Source organism: Balaenoptera physalus, assembly GCF_965194825.1.
Source record: "Balaenoptera physalus genome assembly, chromosome: 16".
Lineage (NCBI taxonomy): Eukaryota > Metazoa > Chordata > Mammalia > Artiodactyla > Balaenopteridae > Balaenoptera > Balaenoptera physalus.
Genome location: NC_138898.1, coordinates 86,584,823 through 86,605,296, shown reverse-complemented (window position 1 = coordinate 86,605,296; position 20,474 = coordinate 86,584,823). Strand labels below are relative to the sequence as shown.

The following is a 20,474-nucleotide window of genomic DNA, read 5'->3' as shown; positions in this document are numbered from 1 at the left end:
CAGATATTGGTGCTTTTTAAAATCTCTACAAGTTCCATTTGTTTCTTTTTATTATGTTGTATTTTTCTGTTCATATGTTTATGCTTTCTTTTAAATCCTTGAGCAGCATATCCATAATAATAATAATAATAATTATTATTATTTTTTTTTTACAAATGTTGATTTAGGGAGAGGAGTTAGTTAGGAAACTATTGATGTAACCTGAGGGGATAGTGACTTCAGCATGATTGATGAGGCTGTGTTTTTTGTCAGAATCTTGGATTATAATCCCAGTGTGGTAGGCAGAGTTCTTTTTTTTTTTAAATTTAATTAATTAATTAATTAATTTATGGCTGTGTTGGGTCTTCGTTTCTGTGCGAGGGCTTTCTCTAGTTGTGGCAAGCAGGGGCCACTCTTCATCGCGGTGCGAGGGCCTCTCACTATCGCGGCCTCTCTTGTTGCGGAGCACAGGCTCCAGACGTGCAGGCTCAGTAGTTGTGGCTCACGGGCTTAGTTGCTCCGTGGCATGTGGGATCTTCCCAGACCAGGGCTCGAACCCATGTCCCCTGCGTTGGCAGGCAGACTCTCAACCACTGCGCCACCAGGGAAACCCCATAATAATTATTTTAAAGTCCTTGTCTCCAAACCCCATAATTTCTGTTCTTTCTGAATCTGTTTCTACTGACTGATTATTTTCCTGGTTTTGGATTACATTTTCCTGCTTCTTTACATATCTATTAATTTTTGATTGGATGCTAGACATTATGAAGTTTACATTGCATGTTAGAGTTTGTTGTCTTCTTTTAAAAATCATTAGAACCATACAGTCCAGAAATTCCACTTCTGGGTAAGTTCCACAAAGAATTGAAAGCAGCAACTCAAACAGATATTTGTACACCCATGTTCATCATAGCATTATTCACAATAACCAAAAGGTGAAAACAAGTGACCTGGACAGATGAATAGATAAACAAATGGTAGTCTACATACAATGGAATATTGTTCAGCACTAAATAGGAAGGTCATTCTGACAAATGCTATAACATGATGAACCTTGAGGATGTTATGCTAAGTGAAATAGGCCAGACATAAAAGGACAAATATTGTATGATTCCACTTATATGAGGTACCTAGAATAGTCAAATTCATAGAGACAGAAAGTGGAAAGGTGGTTGCCAGGGACTGAGTGGAGGGGGAAATGGAGAGGTGGTGTTTAATGGGTGCAGAGATTCAGTTTGTGAAGATGAAGAAAGTTCTGGAGATGGACTGTGTTGGTGGTTGCACAACAACGTGAACACTCTTAATGCCACTGAACTGTACACTTAAAAATTATTTAAAAAGGTAAATTTCATTTTACATGTATTTTACCATAATAAAAAATTTCCCCCTGGCCAACAGTTCAAAGTACTTTTATATCACCTGGATTCTTTCAAGGCTTATTTTGAAGCTTTGTATGGGTGTATCACCGCCTGGAAGAGTGTGATCTTGGCTTGAAAGCTTGAGCTAATCTTGAAGTACTCCAGGCCTGGTTCGGTCCTTTGATTAAGGCATCGTCCTTGTAGGATCTCTACTGGCTGCCTCAGGTGTTCAGTGAGGACTCCATTATAGCTGGCCAGGACATGAACATCTCCCAGCTCTGTGTGAGCTCTGGGAATTACTCAGCTTACAGCTTCCTGCTTGTTCTTTGCCTGGCTTGATTCTGCCAGGAACAAACTCAGGAGGACCCGTTATGGAGATTTCTAGAGCTTTTTCTCTGTGCAGTTTCTGGCTTTCTAGGCTTCTGCTACCCAAATCCCAGCTCCCTCTGCCTCCTTGAACTCAAATCTCTGTCTCCTCATCTGAGAGCCTGCTGTGGTCTGTTTGGGTTCCTCCTCCCCTGCACTGGGGCCTGGAAAGTGCCTCCAGTTAGAAAGTCAGGGCCATATAGGCCTCACCTGATGTGTTTCCTTTTTCCCAGGGATCACGGGTCTGCCCTGTCTGTTGTCCAAGTTCTGAGAATATTTTTTCATATATTCTGTCTAGTTTGATAGTTTTTACAGTGAGTCCAATAAGGCAGTCCAGTCCTAGAAACTGCATCACGGCCAGAAGAAGAAACTCAGTATAGTTTTAATGTGTGTTTCTTTTAATGTGAGTGCACTCGAAGTTTTTATATGATTAAATTCCATTTGCATTTTATAGTGAACTCTCTAAAATTGTATTTGGATGTTTTTCTCTTGGGGTATCGGGTTATGGATTTTGGTCTCAACACCTCTGATGCTTGCTCAGTATTTCGCCCCCCTCCCCAACCCACTGGCTGAAATGTAAAGGTAGGGAATGGGAAGTGAGAAGACACACTTGTACGTGAGGGTTCCTGGCCTGTCTATCCAACACCATGCCCTTTATCCTGGGGTAAAGGGAAACAATAGATAGCTTTGCTCCTGTGGTATTTTATTCACAAGTCACCTTTGGGTCGTGGATTCTTTCCTTTGCCCAGTGTAGTTGCTTATGACCAAGGAAATCTAATCTTATAGAACTTTTCCTTGTCAAACCATTCCTGAGCTGTGAGTTTTCTGGTATCTCACGTAAACGATAAGAGCTGCCATCAAACCTCTTCTCCTATGCACGACACTGGTAAGTTTTCTCTCCCAGGTAGATTCTGTAATGTAAAATCAAGCTGGTGCCATACATCCATGATTTGCAGGGTTTCTCTCCAGTGCATCAAAAAGTTATGCTGAGGTTGGAAGCCTTCTCACACCCACCGCACTGTAGGGTCTCTCCTACAGTTGGTTTCTCTGGTGCATGGTGAGGCATGAGCTTTACCTGAAGCTTTTCCCACACTCCCCACAAGGACGGGATTTCGCCTCAGTGTGGCCACCTGGTGGTGATGAGGGTGCTGAGCTCTGCATGAAGCTTTTGCCACTCTCACAACCTTTTGTGGTTTAGTGTGGATTCTCTGATGCACCTTCTGGGTGGTGCATGTAAGGTTTTCTCACAGTCAAGGCAGTGATGTGGCCTCTCCCTCGTGTGGGGAATGGTGAGGCATGAGCCAGAACTAAAATTATTCCTGCACTTACCACACACTCAGAGCCTTTCCTGGGCGTGGACTCCCAGCTCTGCTCTGGCTGGAGCTTTCCCCACATTCCGTACACTGGTAGGGCTTCTCTCCGGCATGTGTCTTCTTATGGCACCAGAATTCTGCCAAAGCTCTTCCCATTCTCCCCTGTGTGGTTTATGAAAACAACAAACATCTTGTTTCTGGGTTATTTTCCCAGGTGTCTCTGTAAGCATCTGCACATTGCCAAAACTTTCACAGCCTTGCCCATCATCATTGGCATATTGTTTGATTTCTCCTAATCATGTCCTGGAAGTTTCACTTTTTTTCCACCATTTTCTGCCTTGAAGCCTTTTCATTCCTTTCTTTCTTTCTTTTTGTCATTTTAGAATCTAAAGGAAAACGTAAGAAGTAAAGGTGTTAGTCTTGAAATAGGATTTGGAACTGGAGGGAAAGGATGGTTGGAGCAATTACATTAGACTAAGTTAAAGTACAAGTTCCTCTGAATACAGGAATTTACAGAGTTCAAAGGCAAAGATAGCAGAAGGGATGCTTGGGTGACTCTGTCCAAACAACCCCTGAGTAAGGTCTTTTCATAGGCTGTGTTCATATGGATGGTTCTGAATGTTCATTTTATAGTCTGTTTTGTGTTCACCTCTTCTATGAAGCCTTATTTGGTTAGTTCCACCTCACTTTGCTCTACAGTGTCTCATTTAATTGAAATTACTCATTTGTAATCCTTTCTTCTTCTCTTTCTTTTTCTTTCTTTCCTCCCTCCTTCCCTCCCTCCTTCCCTCCCTTCTCCCTCCCTCCCTCCCTTCTTTATTTTCTTTCTTTCCTTCTTTCTTTCTTTCTTTCCTCTCTCTCAGACATGTGTGTAGCACTTACTATATGTCAGGCACTCTCCTAGGTGCCATACACACACACACACACACACACACACACACATATATATATATACACATATATGTATAAATTCAGTTCATTCTTATGGCAACCTTATTAGTTAGGGCCTATTATTGTTCCCATTTTATGGAGGAGAAAACTGAGGCACACACATGGTAGAGTATCTTGCTCAAGTACAGGCTAACATGTGTTAGAGCCAGGATTCTATCCCAAGCAGAATGGCTTCAGAATCTGTACTCTTCAACCTTCCTGTTTGGGTGGTTTTGATCTCTCAAGCTTAGAAAGCAAGTTTTGAACACCAAGTATCATGCCTCTGATTTTTTTGAGTGCTTCATAGAGTCTAAATATATATCTGCAGAAACCCTAGGGGAAAAGGTATATTACATGCTTAACAGGAAGGGTGCAGAATCCTTCAAATTGGTTGAAGATGAGATGTTCTCCTGTTGGCTGAAATTGAGTACTCAGAAGCAATGGAACAAATCAGGCTCTGGCAACCCAGCCTGGGACTCCTGATTACCTTTTTTCCCTCAGGAGAGAGAGACTCATGGGCCCTCTCTTAAACCTATTGGGAATCATCATAAAGTTAAAGATCTATTTGAAGATCTGGCATTGTGAACTGGTCACAGTGTTCTTTGTTCTGCTACCAACCTGAGGTCTCCAAAGTCTCACTTTTCTAACTGCTCTCCACCTACTTTTCTACCCTTTTTTCCCTTTCCTCAAAGACCCATATCTTTCCTCTTATCTTCCTCCTAATTTTTGTGTGTGTTTACTTATTTATGCCAATTTCTCTGTACATCCTCATAATGTACATCTCTGGGAGATACATACCTTGGGGCGGAGGGGGCACAGACATAAAATGTGACTGTAACTGTATTTATTTATTTATCAAGAGGCATTATTTTTCTTCCATGCAGAGATGAGTGGCTAGGAAATGACTGGGCTTATGAATAAATATAGTTGCATATGTCAGATCTTCAGCTTTTTCTTTTTATTTTAATGATAAAACTAAAAGCAGTAATAAGCCCAATTGATTTTTCAGTTATACACTAAGCCATACAAGTTATATACTAATCAATTAAACTATGGTATACGAGAAAAATGGAGATAATCGATGGTCTAGAAGATTGTTGTAATGTGATTTTTGACTTGTATCACTATGTATTCCCTGGTCCTTGTTATACCGTAATTTCCAGGTGCTTTCTCCCCATACAGCGTAGCCTTTTGCATCAGTTAGACCTTGGTCTGAATCCTATCTCTGCCATTTGGTAAATGTGACAGTGGGCCAGTTACTTAGTTTCTGAGCATTTTCCTCACCTGTAAAAATACAAAAATAATAGCTTCCTACTGTGTTGCTGTGAAAACAAAAAAATGAAAGCATCTAATGTAGTGTGAGACACATAGTAGGCACTTGAAAAATGTGAGTTTTCTTCCTTCCCTCCTACCTCTCTCCCATGCTTGTCCCCCTCAGCTTCTGGTTTTGTTTCCATATCGAAACAGAGGGGCGCTTGTTGCTGCCTTGTATCTGCCATCACCCTCAGTTGATTAGGGAGTGAATCTTGAGCAGTGGGGCATCAGTACTGAGATTGTTAGTTTGGGAGGAGATCTCATGTGTCCCAGAGGGAAATACGTTAGAGAAATGTGCTATAGTTGATTCTTTCCTCAATCCACAATGGTAACCCTGCTTACCTTCTCAAACCCAGAGGGTCATGACAAACCAGGGAGGACCGAAACCCCCAGGCTATGGTCTAGACAAGCCAAAAACCTTACCTAGTGAGAACAATTTTTGGGGTGCTGATCCTGCACGGTGAACCTGATAAAGTCCTTGTGAGGGAGAAAGCCGAAGCTCCTGACTTCAAAACCTAGAAAAACTGGAGACAGATTACATGGCAGATGGCCTTTGGAATTACAAGAATCTATTTTCCCAAAAAGTAACAAGAAACCTAACAGGAACTGGGAGCCAGTGTGGTACAGGGGGAAGGATGTCTGCATCGTCATCAGATTTTAACACTCTTACTTCCTCTCCCCCATTGTTATGGTCTACTGGCCCGTGTATCATTTTATTTCTCCTTGATTTTAGCTCCTGGATCCCCATCACTCTTTAAAACTAGTTCTGTCTGCATTCTTGGTAATTTCTATATAGACATGAATGGTTCTCTAACATCCTGGTCTGTCAGTCCTCTGAATTTTCTCCTGCAGTATCTTGTCCTCCATCCTACAATACATGCTCCCATAGTCACACTCCAGACCTGGTCATTACCTGAAACTGTAAGAATGTAAGAAGGGTTTGCGCACGCGGTAGACTCATCCCCCACCCCCACCCAAGACACAGTGTCAGTGTCTGGTGATGATAACAATAATCATTACACCATATAATGTATAGAGACCATTTGCAAAGCATCCTTAGATAAAAAGGATAGCCTCACAGCAAACCTGGGTCAGTTCAGTTAGGGAGCGACAGGCCCACGACTGGACTCGGTCTCCTGACTCTCATCTGTGGGACCTTCTGCCATCACTCACCTTCTAACTCCAATTCCATCTCTCGTGTTAAAAATCCTCAATTTCAGCACCGCGAGGCCAGGGCCAGCTGCTTCACCACCACTTTTGCGTGAGTCCAGAACTCTCGTGAGAGTTTCTTCCCTTTTCGTTTAAGGCACTTCTCAAATGGACAACCTTGTTCACGTCAAGTTCCCTGAAAGTGGCCATTGTGATTCCAAATCGTCCCTGGTGAAAAACTGTGCTGGTGAGCTATACATACTTCTTAATTTACAGCGAGAAAACATGAAGAAAGCAGGTATTTGACTAAGAAGAAGCAAGATTTTAGATAGAAAAGACCCCACAGAAACTGCCATGGTCCACAGGATGGTGCTTGTACAAACATGGAACTTGGCCAAAGGCCAATTTTCACTAACAGGAGCCAAACAGATCTTGATTCTGGGCAAAGCAAGCCTCAAGGACACAGAGATAAGTCTTGATCTCTCTTGTCCCCATCTTGGTCAATTTGGATTCTATTTCACAGAGTCTACACTGCTCCCAGACTTTACCACCAATTCCCAACACTTCCTCTCTATTGAAATGGACAGGGCTTCCCTGGTGGCGCAGTGGTTGAGAATCTGCCTGCCAATGCAGGGGACGTGGGTTCGAGCCCTGGTCTGGGATGATCCCACATGCCGCGGAGCAACTAGGCCCGTGAGCCACAACTACTGAGCTTGCATGTCTGGAGCCTGTGCTCCCAACAAGAGAGGCCACGATAGTGAGAGGCCCGTGCACCGCGATGAAGAGTGGCCCCCGCTCGCCGCAACTAGAGAAAGCCCTCGCACAGAAACGAAGACCCAACACAGCCAAAAATAAATTAATTTAAAAAAAAAAAAAGAAAAAAAAGAAATGGACAAACTCCTCCTGGTTTCAGCTGCTGTTCTCAATATAGCTCACTGAAATATTGCAGGAATACCTGTTGACTATTTGCAGTTCTTTAATCTGTCAGATGCTTGTTGCTTCTGTTTCCTTTTACAGAATTGCTTGAGACCGTGCTAGTTTTGTAACTGTTGCTGGTTCCACCACCTGGTTTTGTTGTAGATGTCCATGGGTTTCAGCTTTGCAATCCTAGTTGCTCTTTGTTTTTCTTTTTTCAGTTATACATACATCTATCTATTGACACATATTCTTTTTCAGATTCTTTTCCATTATTGTAGGATATTACAAGATATTGAGTATAGTTGCCTGTGCGATACAGTAGGTCCTTGTTGTTTACCTATTTTATACATAGTAGTGTGTATCTGTTAATCTGAAACTTTTGATTTATCTCTCCCCTGCCCCCACCACCATCCCCTTTGGTAAGTTTGTTTTTTGTGTCTGTGAGTATATTTCTGTTTTGTAAATAAGTTCATTTATATCATTTTTTAAGATTCTACATATAGGTGGTATCATATGATACTTGTCTTTGGTTTATTCCACTTAATACGATAATCTCTAGGTCCATCCATGTTGCTGCAAGTGGCATAATTTCATTCTTTTTTATGGGTAATCATTCCATTGAATGTAACTACCACACCTTCTTTATCCATTCATCTGTCGATGGACACTTGGGTTGCTTCCATGTCTTGGCTATTGTAAATAGTGCTGCTTTGAACATTGGGGTACACGTATATTTTTGAATTAGAGTTTTCTCCAGATATATGCCCAGGAGTGGGATTGCAGGAGCATATGGTGCTCTGTGTGTTTTTTAGGAGGGATTTGGGGAGATACAAAAACTACGGCACTATCATCATTATCTTCTCTTGTGTCCTTTCTTGAGAGCAAGGGAAACCTTCACAAAGATATCCTGATAGACTGCCCTACATATATCCTTAGCTAGAATTATAACACTTGCACATGCATAAATAAACCCAGCGACGAGGATGGTGTTAGACCATGATCAGCCTCAAGATTCACTTCCTGGAATTAGAACAGACAGAAATTCCCTGGTGGTCCCATGGTTAGGACTCCGTGCTTCCACTGCAGGGGGCCTGGGTTTGATCCCTGGTCGGGGAACTAAGATCCCCCAAGCCGCGTGGTGTGGCAAAAAACAAACAAACAAAACAAAACAAAACCGACAAGGAAGAGCACATAGGCACATAAATGGTGAGAAACTGAACCTGAATGGGGCTCTGCCTGAAAGAAGCAAGGCAGCAGCAGTGGACAAGGCGACAGATTGGAGTATAAAACTAAGAGTGTTAACAGCACTATTTTTCCAAATTGACAGCAATTCATAGAAATGTATTTTACATCATTACTCTGCATACACATACACACATATTCATGTAACAAACAAGTTTCACGAAACAATACTTACTATATAAGAAAATGAAACCTAGTAAATCCCAACCATAATTTTATTAATATTTAACTACAATATACAAAAAGTGCCTAAGAACGTACAAAAACAAAATTTCGTAAAGATTGTACTTAATGTGATGGGTGTGCTTGCCTGTTCATGAGTTCGTTCCAGTCAGGCACACATGAAGACAAGGCAACACGCATGTCAGGTGCGCTGTTGAGCCGATTTCTTTTCTTTGTTTTTAATCGTGTCAAGATCGAAAATCCTAGTTCACACAAGTAGGTAGATGTGAATGGTAATAATAGCAATATACTCTTTCTACTTAGCAGTGGAAATTCATCTTTAATCTTAATCCAAAATGCTGATAAACTTAATGTCCTATAATAATTCCTCAGTGTGAATGAAGAACTGAGCTGCAGTAGTTCATTCTCTTCTTCAGGCACCAAGTGTAACTCAATTATTGATTCTGGGGTTTGATAAGCAAATGGATCTTTCATCCAAATAGCTTCCTTTAACAATGCAAATTTCTCTTCTGGAAAGTAACGATTGAAGGTTTGAGACAAAGACGTGAGATGTACTAATATCTCTAATTTTATTTCTCTTAAGCAGTCTTCATGAATAACGTTCTCTTCGATGTGTTGCAACAGCGTTGGGAACATGTAGTAGCTGGGGCGATTACTTTTAAGTCTTACCTGCCACAACAATAATGCCTTTTGGAATCCTCGAACGTGTTCAAGATATTGAAATATATCATTGTTTTTCCCTTGTAGCTTCGAATTTAATTCATTTAAAATGCCAAAAATGTCACTTAAATACGCCAATTTTGTTACCCAAATGTCATCTTCAAAAATATTTGCTAAATGCGATTGCTTTTCAATGAGAAAAATGTAAATCTCATTCCTGAGTTCGTATACTCTGCTCAATACTTTTCCTTGAGACAACCAACGAACTTCTGTATGAAACAATAAGTGGGTATGGTTCACTCCAATCTCTGAACACAATATTTCAAGAAGTCGGCTATTTGATGAGCTTCCTTTAATAAAATTAACAATTTTCACTGCATGTTTCAATACATCCATTAGGCTCGGCGGAATTTCTTTGGATACCAAAGCTTCTCGGTGAATAAAACAATGATTCCAAAGAGAGTTGTTATGGGTGGCTTCTAACAATTTTTCAATAACTCTGCTATGTTTCCCAGTCATATTTGCTGCTCCATCACTTGAAATTCCTTTACAATTTTTCCAGTTTAATTTATATTGACCAACAATGCACTTTTCTAATTCAGTGAATAAATCTACTCCGGTTACATGTGAATTTAAATTTAAACAACACAACAGATCTTCTATAAAATCATCTTGCCATACATACCTGACATATACCAAGAGTGTGGGACAGCTTGCAATATCAGTGCTCTCATCAAGTTGGATTGCAAAATCTATACCAGACTGTAGCCGTGTCATAAGCATTGCTTCTAAATGTTTTGCAATAGTACAGATTCGACGAGATATTGTATTATCACTAAGAGGTATAGTTCTTAACTTATCAGCTGATTTATCATCAAAGATGGTACGTACCATATCCATACATGCTGGGAGAATAATTTTTTCAGCAGCTGTGTGAGCCATTTTCTCTTTTGCCACTCGATACGCCACTAAATACGATGATAATAAGGCTCTCTCGTTCATAGTTGTGGAACGACTAAGAAATCGGGGTGACGACTCTAGGCTATTTTTTTCTGTTTGAAAACGGTCTTCCTCATCTTCTTCCTCTTCCTCCTCCGCTTTCACTATCACTGTGCCTTCCATCTCCTGGGTAGCCCGGGGAGACAAATCTGTAGCATTCCTTGATTCAGCAGTCATTGTTCAGGTTCAAAGAACTGGCTCACTTGATCCAAACAGGGTCTGTCTGCAGGACTTCCCTTTTTGTCCTAGATGTTTTATGAGATCAGTTTTTGCTGTCCTGCAGGGTAGAAAAATTTAATAGCAGTATTAAAAGGTAACACGGTGTTGCTATGCTGCTTACACCTCATCCATGAAGACAAGTCACTAGATCCAATGATGTGACACAGTAAATGCTGAGTAACTGCCATTCATGTTAGCTCTGTACCAGGCAGATTCGGTACATTACATACACAGCTCATTTAAGTCTCATGGAAACCTAATGAAGTACACAATTATTATTCCTATTTTAAAAGCTGAGAAAGATTAAAAAATGTGTCTAACAACATAATGTAGTGGATCCAGTACTCAAACCCAAGTCTGAAGTCCAGAGTCCTAACTATGCTGCTATACTTCCATCTAGATACTCTTAGAAAGTGATCACCAAAGTACGGTGTACAAGACCATCCATTGGGGCACAGGGGAAAACGATTAAAACTTGTATTTATTTTTTAAAAACACTGAAACCCACTTAAGCTTTCCTGATAGCCATCTTATAGCATTTATATTCTGTCATCATTTGTGTTGCCGTTCTTATTTTCATCTTCCAACTATTTTATTTTCTTTGCTCACTTCCCTTCATTTTTAGTGATATATTGTCGAAAATCTCATTCTTTCTCAGGTATTTTAAGATCAAGGAAAAGGAATCTTGGTTTTTGACATCTCATCAAAGATTTAAAGGTGGGGTATAGGGAATAACGCATTCCTAGAGGCCTTCCCTCCCACTGGCAGTATGAATCAAAATGAAGTGACTCCAAGGGAGTGAAACTCAAAGATACAGGGCTGAGGTCAGGACATGGACAGGCCCTTCTGGAGTGTTTTCCTGCTCATGTTCTAGGCAAGTAGCAGTAGAAAGACTGGGTTTTATTTTGCATTTCTTGAATGATTCCAGCACTCAGTCATCTCTTGACTTTAAGCTCACTAGCTGTCTCCAGTTTGGTATGCAATATTTTGATAGTTTTTACCCTGAAATTTAATTTTTAATGCTTTCATGCCTTATTTCAATTAGACTACTCCTCAAGAATAAAGACTGTCTTTTACTTTCATTGTGGCCCTTAAGTCACATGACGTAGTTCCTTGCAACCAGGAGATATTTTAAAAAACATTTGTTTGAATGAATGCAATGTCAACATTTTTTGCCCATTTGGAGAAAGTTCAACAAATTCATTATAGGCCTGGTATTGCAATACTTGGAAGGGCATGTCATTTAGAAATTAAGAGATGCTACTCTATTGCAACTGTCAGGTTACTTATGAAACATCTGAGTAAGAATGGGAGGAATACTATAGCAGCACAGGTTTAAAATACATGAGTAAATAATGTGTCCATGGGTAAGTTACCTATGTCTCCCATTACACTATGTAACCAACCTATTTCTCCAGCAAATAGTAAGGTTTCATTGATCTGCTTACAAGATATTCTCCGCAACTTATTTATTGATTGCAAATGATCTGTGTAGCACAGGCCTGTATAAGTGTTTTCTTTGGTCCTCTGCCACTTAACAGCCTCTCTCAATAATGACAGTGTCTTTGTGTATACTGGTGGCACTTCAGAAAATGGAGATGGGGCATTAAGTTTGGCCTAGCTGCATTTTTCAGTTAATTTCCCTCTATCGATGAATGTCCAAGTTGGAAGGGCCCTCTGAGATATGCAGTCTAGTTTACTTAGGATGAATTTGAGACTTGGTGTTTTGTCTAAGAGCATCCCGCTAACCAGTGGCAGAGAGGGTGCCAGTGCCCAGTGGGCAAGTGGCCCAGCGCTCTTGCTCTTGCCGCCGCACCACGGCAGACGACCCTCACTACTCAGCCCTGAGTCAAGCACCGTTGGCTCCCACAACTGAAAAATTCACCTGGTGTCTCAAATTACTCCTGTAAAAAAGCCTTCAGGAAGCTCGGAAACTGCAAGGAAGAGGGTGAAGTGCATGCCACCTTTTCCTACTGCATTCAACTCACTTTATTCACTAAGCTTCAAACATTCTTTAATCACTGCCATTAATGGTGGTGGATTTGGGGGTGAGCAGATGATCTGCAAACACTTATGAGTCTTTAACTTCTCCACTAAAAAAATCAAAAACAAAACCGTGGAGCTTGGTAGCCTCTAGGGTCTTTCTCATTTTACACCTCGAGGTCCCTAGGAACCCAGGAGACAAGCTTTCACCAGAAGGAAAGCAAAGGGGGACGATCGGGGAGCACAGAAATTAGACTAGGGTCATTTGGGGTGCAAACCGAGGACGAGGCGGCGTAGGTGGGGCACGCAGGCTGCCTCCTCCCGGTCCCAGAGGTATCTCATCCCAGTCCAGAAACCAGGGATCCAAGGCTGTATCTGCGGGGAGACGGCGCTTCCTACGGCCGAGGCTGGGACGAAGGACAGGGACACGGACCCTCCACCCCATCTGGGGACGGTCGTGGCGAGGGGGATCGCGGAACACGGCCGTACACATCCACCTGCGTCCCCGCCCGTCCTCCCCGGCTGGAGCCCCGTCTCACCGTGAACCCCGGAGAAGCCTGGGGTGCTGGGATAGAAAAGGGAGGTGACTCTGGGGACCAAAGGGCAGTGGACTTGGAGCCAGGCCCTCCGCTCGCCAGACCCCAGAGTGTCACAAAAGCCGGAAGTGCGTCAACATCCGCCTTCCGAGCCTGCGCTGCGCTGGTGGTGTGTGTCGGGGGGTGAGGGTGTGTGTGTGTTGGGGGGGGGGGGGGTTGGTCCTCTCTAGGAAAGCGGGAGGTCTTTGGTTCTTGTTCCCCAATTCGTGGGTCGGGCTTTGGGGATGTTTTGGCTCCGCTTTTCCCATCCGGGAAAACGGGGGTTAAGTTTCCCTCGGTACCCTCCTGCTCAGATACTTATACAATTCTCCTACTTTTTCTTATTGATGGCAGTAATCGTAATAATCCTAGTTATTATCAAACAATAAGGTGATTGTGTGTCTGTGGCAGAGGAACTGAAACAAAAATGTAGACAGTAGAGCAAAGTGAAGTCAAGGATGGATGGTTTCACGAAACCAAAGTGGTTGCTTCTCCGGGGACCCTGATTGCGTATTGCCACTTGAACGGACCTGGGGAGGAATAATGTTTCCTGCCATAGCAGTAAACCGCGGCCTTCAAGCCAGCAGTCACTGCAGCCGCCCCCAACTGTGTACCCTGACGGGATTCAGGATGGAGAAGAGCAGGGTACTGGCCCCAGACAGCTGAGGTGCATGTCAAAGGAATGATTTCAGTGAGCCCAGACTCTTGCATCTTCCCATATATAGAAAAGCTCTAAAATCATTAACTTGAAATTTCTGGTTTTCTTCAATTAAGAGTAATCTTTTGATGTTCTGGCTACGAGGTTTTTGCTGCAAAACTCCTACATATCCTGGCTTCTCCCTTACCTCTTCGGAGCAGCCCCTTAGAGCTGAGAGGCTGTCTTCCCGGTTTAAGTCCTCAATTTTGTCTGCCAAATAAAACATAATTCTCAACTTTAGGTTGTGCTTTTTTTTTTTTCTTCAGTCGACAGTATTTTCAAATATTTGTTCGATAGGCAACAGATATTCTTTCCAATACTAGATAGTTACAAGATTCTGAGCTTGGCTAATATTTCCAGGGAGTTTTGAGTGTGATAATAATGGAATTACTATAGTAATTCGAATTTGAGGCATTTTTGCTATCAAAATGTTATCACAGTAATTACAGCATTTGCTATAACTTCACTTTTTATAAAACAGTAACAGAGACCTTGAATGATTGTGACATGGCTCTTAAGTTCCAAGATGAATTTGAGGGCAACCATGGAAAGCCCAAAAGGAACAGCCACCTACTACAGAGGCTACCAATGACTAGGTGATGTTCTGAATAATCTTCCAAGCCCTGAGTAATGTTCCATTCCCAGCGAGGTTTGACCTTGCTGTGGTTGCCATTGTTTTCTCCTTCTACTTCCCTGTGACTCTTCAGTAATCCACTTGAGTAGGTTTTCGCTCCTCTATCACTGGCTGGCTCCCTGACCTATGGTCCTCCTTGAAGACATATTCCCAGAACTTCTGCCTCCAGATTCTTCCTCCTATTTCCTTCCAGTGTTGCAAGTCATCTCTAAGAGCCATTACATTGTTGTACGTTGTGTTTTTCTTCTTTGTCTAAATCTGCCTTCTCCCCTATGCTCCCACCCCTGTTCGTACTTTAAAGCGCCTAAAGGATCCAGGAAGGTAGGTTGTTGAGTGCAGCCAGCTGGGTATGTTTTTGTATTTATGTATTGTGTGTCGAAGGGACTGTAGGAAGCCTTTGTAATAACTCCATTCTTTGCCTGCTGATATAATGGCACAAGGAACTGAAGTGGCCTGGTGGCATTTTCAGTTTCCAGTTCAGTGGAACACTCAAGGTATCTCCTAGAAGAAATGCCCCTCTTGAGAATCAGGATCATACCAAACAGACTCTAGACTGGGGAGACAGGAAGCACAAATTCCACACATAGGTTGCTGGTTATGATGGCAATAGGGGCCACTCCTGTTTTGACCCCTTGATTCCTGTATCCATGTAGTCTTTCTATTGGAGACACAATACCATATATATGTTATTGGTTCAATCCATATACTGTATCATTGAGGACAGCTGCCCAGCTTCACAAGGTGCTGTATCTTGTATCAGCAATTTAGCTGAGTCTTCAACGTGCCATTCCACAGTTCCATCGTGCTAGTTGTTTCTGGCTGATGAGTAAACACTGTGAATTCTGTGGTTACAAGCTCATTGTCACACCTCCTTGACTATGAAATGGGTTCCTTGGTTTAAGGTATATCCAGTGGATAAGGCATCCTATAAGCCCTCAGATGATGGTGTGGATGGAGGCAAAGCACTCAGGGAAGACAAACCCATATTCAGAGCATGTATCGATTCTGGTGTGATAGTTCCCTTCTTTTGTATCTATCCATGCCTAGTGCAATGGTGGGCATGTGGGAAAGAGTAGTGAAGTGTTCAATCTCTTGGGAATAGTGGCTCCTACATTTTCTTTAAAGCGATATAGTTTAAGTTAAAAATCATAAATTTTGTGAGTTCGTTGTTTCCACCTGCATCATCTGAATAACGGTTGAAAGAAAATTGTGCTCAAGAGCAAAACAGTAGCTACTGTTTCTTACCATCCTTTGTTAGGGATTGGTGCCTATTGGTGGGACATGGACTCTTAAATGGGTGCCTCCTGAGGACCTCTCGCTGGAGAAAACTGCCCGAGTCAAGCAAAACTTAGACACAAATGCACCACTGTCATAGTTTGTTCACCTCTGCTGTAGAAATGCAACACTCTGCTGAGAGGTACAACCTTTGGGGAAATGGCAACTCAGGAAAGAACCTCAAACTTATAGCTATCCTAGAATATTAGAAGAGCTTGAAATGGTGCCCAATTCTTGAGCTTGTTTTACAGAACAGCAGCTAAAGGAACAACTTGTTTAAAAAAACCTCTGCCTTCACTGAACAAGCCCGCTTAAATTATTTTTTTCAAGTTACATACCCTCCAAGCTTCATGTAGCCTAGATAATATACCAGGAGATTCCTCAACTACCCCTATAGATAACACCTCTGACATATGAGTGGCTATAGTAACAGAGACTAAAGCTGTTTTTCAGAAACTTGGAGTCAGCTCTTTTCCAGTTCAGGCTGGCTAAGACTGGTTGGGACCACTGATCCTAAAACTCGGCCTGTGCAGGTGTCTGACGAATGAACTTTTGACATCAGAGGGCCAAAAACTCGAAGCTCAGATCATGCTAAGTGTCCGCATTTTTGAACATGCATCCCATTAAGAAGCCTGTAACTCAGATATGCCTTTGCAGAACACTGATTACCTCACCTTTCCCCGACCTCCTATCACCTTACCCCACACCTAAGACCAACGTGCTTCTTTATCCAATAAAAATCTCAAGCCCCTCACCTTCAGGGAGGTGGATCTGAGATTTGTTCTCCTATCTCCTCACTTGGCTTCCGTGTTAATAAACTCTCTGCTGCAAACCTCAGTCTCTCAGTGTTTGGCTTGCTGCCCATTGGGCAAACGAACCTGGTTCATAACAAGTTGTTAATGACAAGCGGGAAGTAATGTGTCATCCGTTGTCCCAGGGATTGCAACAGGAACAATGGACATCACCAGGAGGTATAGTTCTGTTCAACACACAAAAAACTTTCTAACTGGAGCTGTCCAACAAGCAATTGACCAAGCAGTGCTTTTTTTTTTTTTTTAAGCAGTGCATTTCCTATCCCTGATGCTGACTCCCTTGTGACAGAGATACTATAGACTAGAGAGATTGTGTCACAGTAGGAAGTTGCTGTAGATCCATGAGATACTCAAGGAGAGAAAGGGAAGGCATATCAGAATCTCCCAGAGGCTCATGTAGTTTGAAAAAGCATGGAGAATGTCACACTTGATTTTTCTTATATTTAACTGTAAATGTCAAATATCATTAAAGGGTAATATCTGATTTGTGAGTTTAAACAAAGGAGTAGTAGCTAAAGTCCCTTCCAGATCACTGTTTTGATCCTTTAGTCGACTTGCCAGTCCCTGGCGGACCTAGTCCCACCACAGGACATCACATTCTCTAAGGATGCAGGAGGTCCTAATGCCCTAGGGCCTTCTGTGCTAGCCCTGGGCCCGCCTGTCCACGTGCACCGTGCTTTACCCATCCCTCCTTCTGCAGAGTCCCGTCTTTCCACCAGGAACACAGCTCTTTTCCAGTCTCTCTTCCACTCCAACTTGCTCAATGCCCCCACCGTCCCCCAAGAACCGTATTACGTTTCGATCCTATGATTTTCTGAGGTTCTCATATAACCGAAGCGCCTTCAACCCTGGCTGTAATCAGCGTATTTTGTACCCCTGTGCTAGTTCCCGAATGGCTGACTCATGGAGGTCGGACCACTAGGTTGGACATTTCGTCCTCCTCCCCGACACGCACCCCCGCGGAAGAGCCACCACCCCGCGGGGAGTCTCGAAGGTTGGCTGGAGCCGGGGAAGGGAGAGCGGGGCCGCCTTCCCAAGTCCGGGGCTATCGCGGTCACTACCGATGTACTGGCTACAGAGCGGTCAGCGGGGGTCAGCAGAGAGGGTGAGACCGGCAGAAGGACGTGGATGCAAAAGCCTCGCAAACGAGCCTTAACGAGTGCCACCCGCTCATCCGGGGCCCCCATCCGGGGCCCTTATCCGGGGCCCTCATCCGGGGCCCGCCCTGCCCCCAGCCATCGGACTCCGCCTCCGGAAGTACCACAGAGAAGCGCCGGCCTCCGAGCGGCCTAGAGCGATCCCCGAAAGGCTGTGGTGGCCCCGCGAGCCTGGGTGTCCGCGACCGGACGGCCGCCTGGCCCGCCCCTCCGCTTGGTGAGTCTCCGGAAGGCGTTCTGGGGTCGCGGTGGGTCGGCCTCTTGTTTAGCCTCCCGGGGAGGAGGAGGAGTCTCCCGTCCCCGGCTGACTGCGGTTCTCGTCCCCAGGAGCGCGCGGGGCCGGGGTGCGAGGGCCCGTTTCTCTTCAGTCAGGGTTCGCCCCGACACCCCGCGGACGGAGGGCCCCGCCGTCAGGACCCGGTGACCGTGCCCTGCTGTGAGCTGGGTTTCTGGGGCCCGCTTCGCCCTTTTGGGACAGTGTCTTGACCTAGCAGGGAAGTGGGAGGAGGGCAGCGCCGGGCGAGGCCTTCTGAGGGCCGGGCGCGAGGGCCCTTTCTGAGGGTGTGGAAAGGGGACGGAGCGCTGCCGCGTCCTTGGGTGTGAAGGACAACCAGTCAGACGTGTTCGAGTCGCAGCCCTTCCCTGGCTTACTGTCAGGACTGTGGGAAAGGCCTGCCCACCTGGTCTGAGTTATCGAAGGGTCTGACCCCCCCCTCAGAGTGGAATTTGGTTATCGGTCAAGGCCATTCAGTAATTCAGAGTGGGCTGACAGAGTGTTTACCAAAAAATTCTTCGGGGCCTGCTGTAAAAAAATAACGAGTAATCGGAGCTAGTATATTTCTGTGGGTGCGTACCTGAGCCTTGAAAGAAGTTTGTAAATGTCAAGTATTTTCAATTTACACAGAAAATTTTAGGCTATTAAATTGTGTTTCCTTGATTAAAAAAAATTCCACAAATTCTGGATTAGTGGAGTTCAAATAAACCAGCATACTTGGACCATTTGACTTGGTTCTTAAATATCTGAAAGTGAATAATGTCCATTTTTCTTCCTGCTGTTTATTTTAGGTGGTTAATCATCATTAACTAGTTTCATTGTGTCTACAGCGTGCAAGATACTTTGCTAAGTCCTGAGGATGTAAGAGGACGGGCTGTTTTTTAACTTGTTACAATAATTTCTCCTAATCTCACCCCCACAGTGATGGTCATTGTTCTCCAGAACAGGGATGGAGGAAATATCGGCCCAGGAAGCAGCAGGATCTCCAAGGGTCCAGTTTCAGCCTTTGGAGACCCACTCTGAGGGTCTGTCCCCAGAGCCTCAGTTCGTGCAGGACACCGACATGGAACAGGGACTCACTGGGGGTAAGGCGGAGACAGCACTTCCATCCAGGAGGGTGGGCGTGCAGAGGGGCTCCTGGGCCTGGCGTGAGAGAGGCCAGGGATTTCAGTGAGAGAGTGGTCCCCAGAGGGAGGTCTTGAAGGGCGGCACAGACGTGACTCGGTTCGGTCCTGGTCTGGGTCCCTCTGTTGAGGTCAGCCTGTCCTTCTTTAATAGGCCGAGTGGGCTTCGCTCCCTCTGCCCTGGCTGTTTTTCCTTCGTGCAACTTTCACTTCATCCCAGTTACCACATTCAGAATAATTTCTAAGAAATGCTGCTTTTGCCGCACCTCACCGCCCTTGCCTTGCTTTCACTTCCTCTTAGATTTAGGGCCTGTCCCTCCCCCCTGTTCCCTTAACTTAGTTTCTTCCCTCCTTGACCTTTTATGCTTTGCCAGCTGCCATTCTGTTGCAACTGCAGCGTTCTTGACTAATCTAATTTTGATCAAGAAAACAACCATCTAATTCCTTGGTTGAGCCCCATGTATACATATCACACATTGACCATACAATAACAATGTATACATATCACATGTTGACCACAGAATAACATTTGTATGTATTATATAGAGAGGTTGATCTGTCTTGTACGGCCTTTGTCGTGTATGAAGTTGGCATGAGATTACTGGTGGCCGCCTGCAGTGCCTGAAGTAACTTGTGTGTCAGGAACACCAGCCGAGTGCCACGGTGCGTAGAGTGCTGTGGAGCGTTGTGAGAGTGTGGAAAGGATTATGAGGAAACAGATGACCATTCCTTATCCTTGAGGGCCTTACACACTGGTTGCAGAGACAGTGCCCAGTCTCAAAAGAAAGGCTTAGTGAAGTTTACAGAACAGTGTCTGGGAGAGCGTCAGAAGTCTACTAAATAACTATGGCTCTGGATGAGTCACTGCAAATCTTTATGCTTTGCTTTGCCCGTTTGCAAAACGGGTAACAGTGCTTACCCTTCTGTTAGAGGTATGTCATGTCGTGGGGATAAGGTACAATATGAGATTTCATAATAAAATCCTGTATCACGGGTCCAAGCATGTGTAAGGAGGGCATGCAGGTGCTGAGAAGGTGCAGAACACGGTCAATACCCGATAAACGTTCGTTGGTTTTGCCGTAATGTTGATGTGAGGAAGGGTCCCACTGACTCTCTCTTTCGTAAGGGAGCCCTGGGGAAGGGCTGCTCTCACTCTTGGCTCCTTTCTCGTCCCTCAGCTCCACCTGTCCCCCAGGTGCCTGCTCTTCCCCACGAGGGAAGCCCAGGAGACCAGGCAGCTGCGCTCCTGACAGCCAGGTACCAGGTGAGCTGAGGAACCCTCTGCTTTTCCTCAGGGACTATTGCTGCTGATT

At 44.1% G+C, this 20,474-nt stretch overlaps 1 protein-coding gene and 1 long non-coding RNA gene across 18 annotated transcripts in view; one reads left to right on the top strand and one right to left on the bottom strand.

Annotated features, from left to right (window-relative positions):
- Positions 1-597: 597 nt before the first annotated feature.
- LOC309646032 lies at positions 598-13,315 on the bottom strand. Its single transcript, XR_014255174.1, has 3 exons — positions 13,153-13,315; positions 6,434-10,688; positions 598-5,784 (listed from the first exon to the last, which is right to left on the bottom strand). It is a non-coding gene; the product is annotated as an uncharacterized lncRNA (long non-coding RNA).
- Positions 13,316-13,438: 123 nt separating this feature from the next.
- ZNF655 (zinc finger protein 655) overlaps positions 13,439-20,474 on the top strand; it is a 51,310-nt gene continuing 44,274 nt past the window's right edge. For 6 of the 17 annotated variants that reach the window (XR_014255036.1, XM_082431288.1, XM_082431287.1 and 3 more), the window contains exon 1: positions 18,985-19,122. Coding sequence is in view for 11 of the 17 variants with exons in the window: in XM_082431289.1 (XP_082287415.1) it covers positions 18,987-19,122; positions 20,340-20,425 (222 nt within the window). In the remaining 6 variants the exon portion in view is untranslated. The other 11 variants (XM_082431293.1, XM_082431290.1, XM_082431299.1 and 8 more) reach the window with 9 other exon arrangements.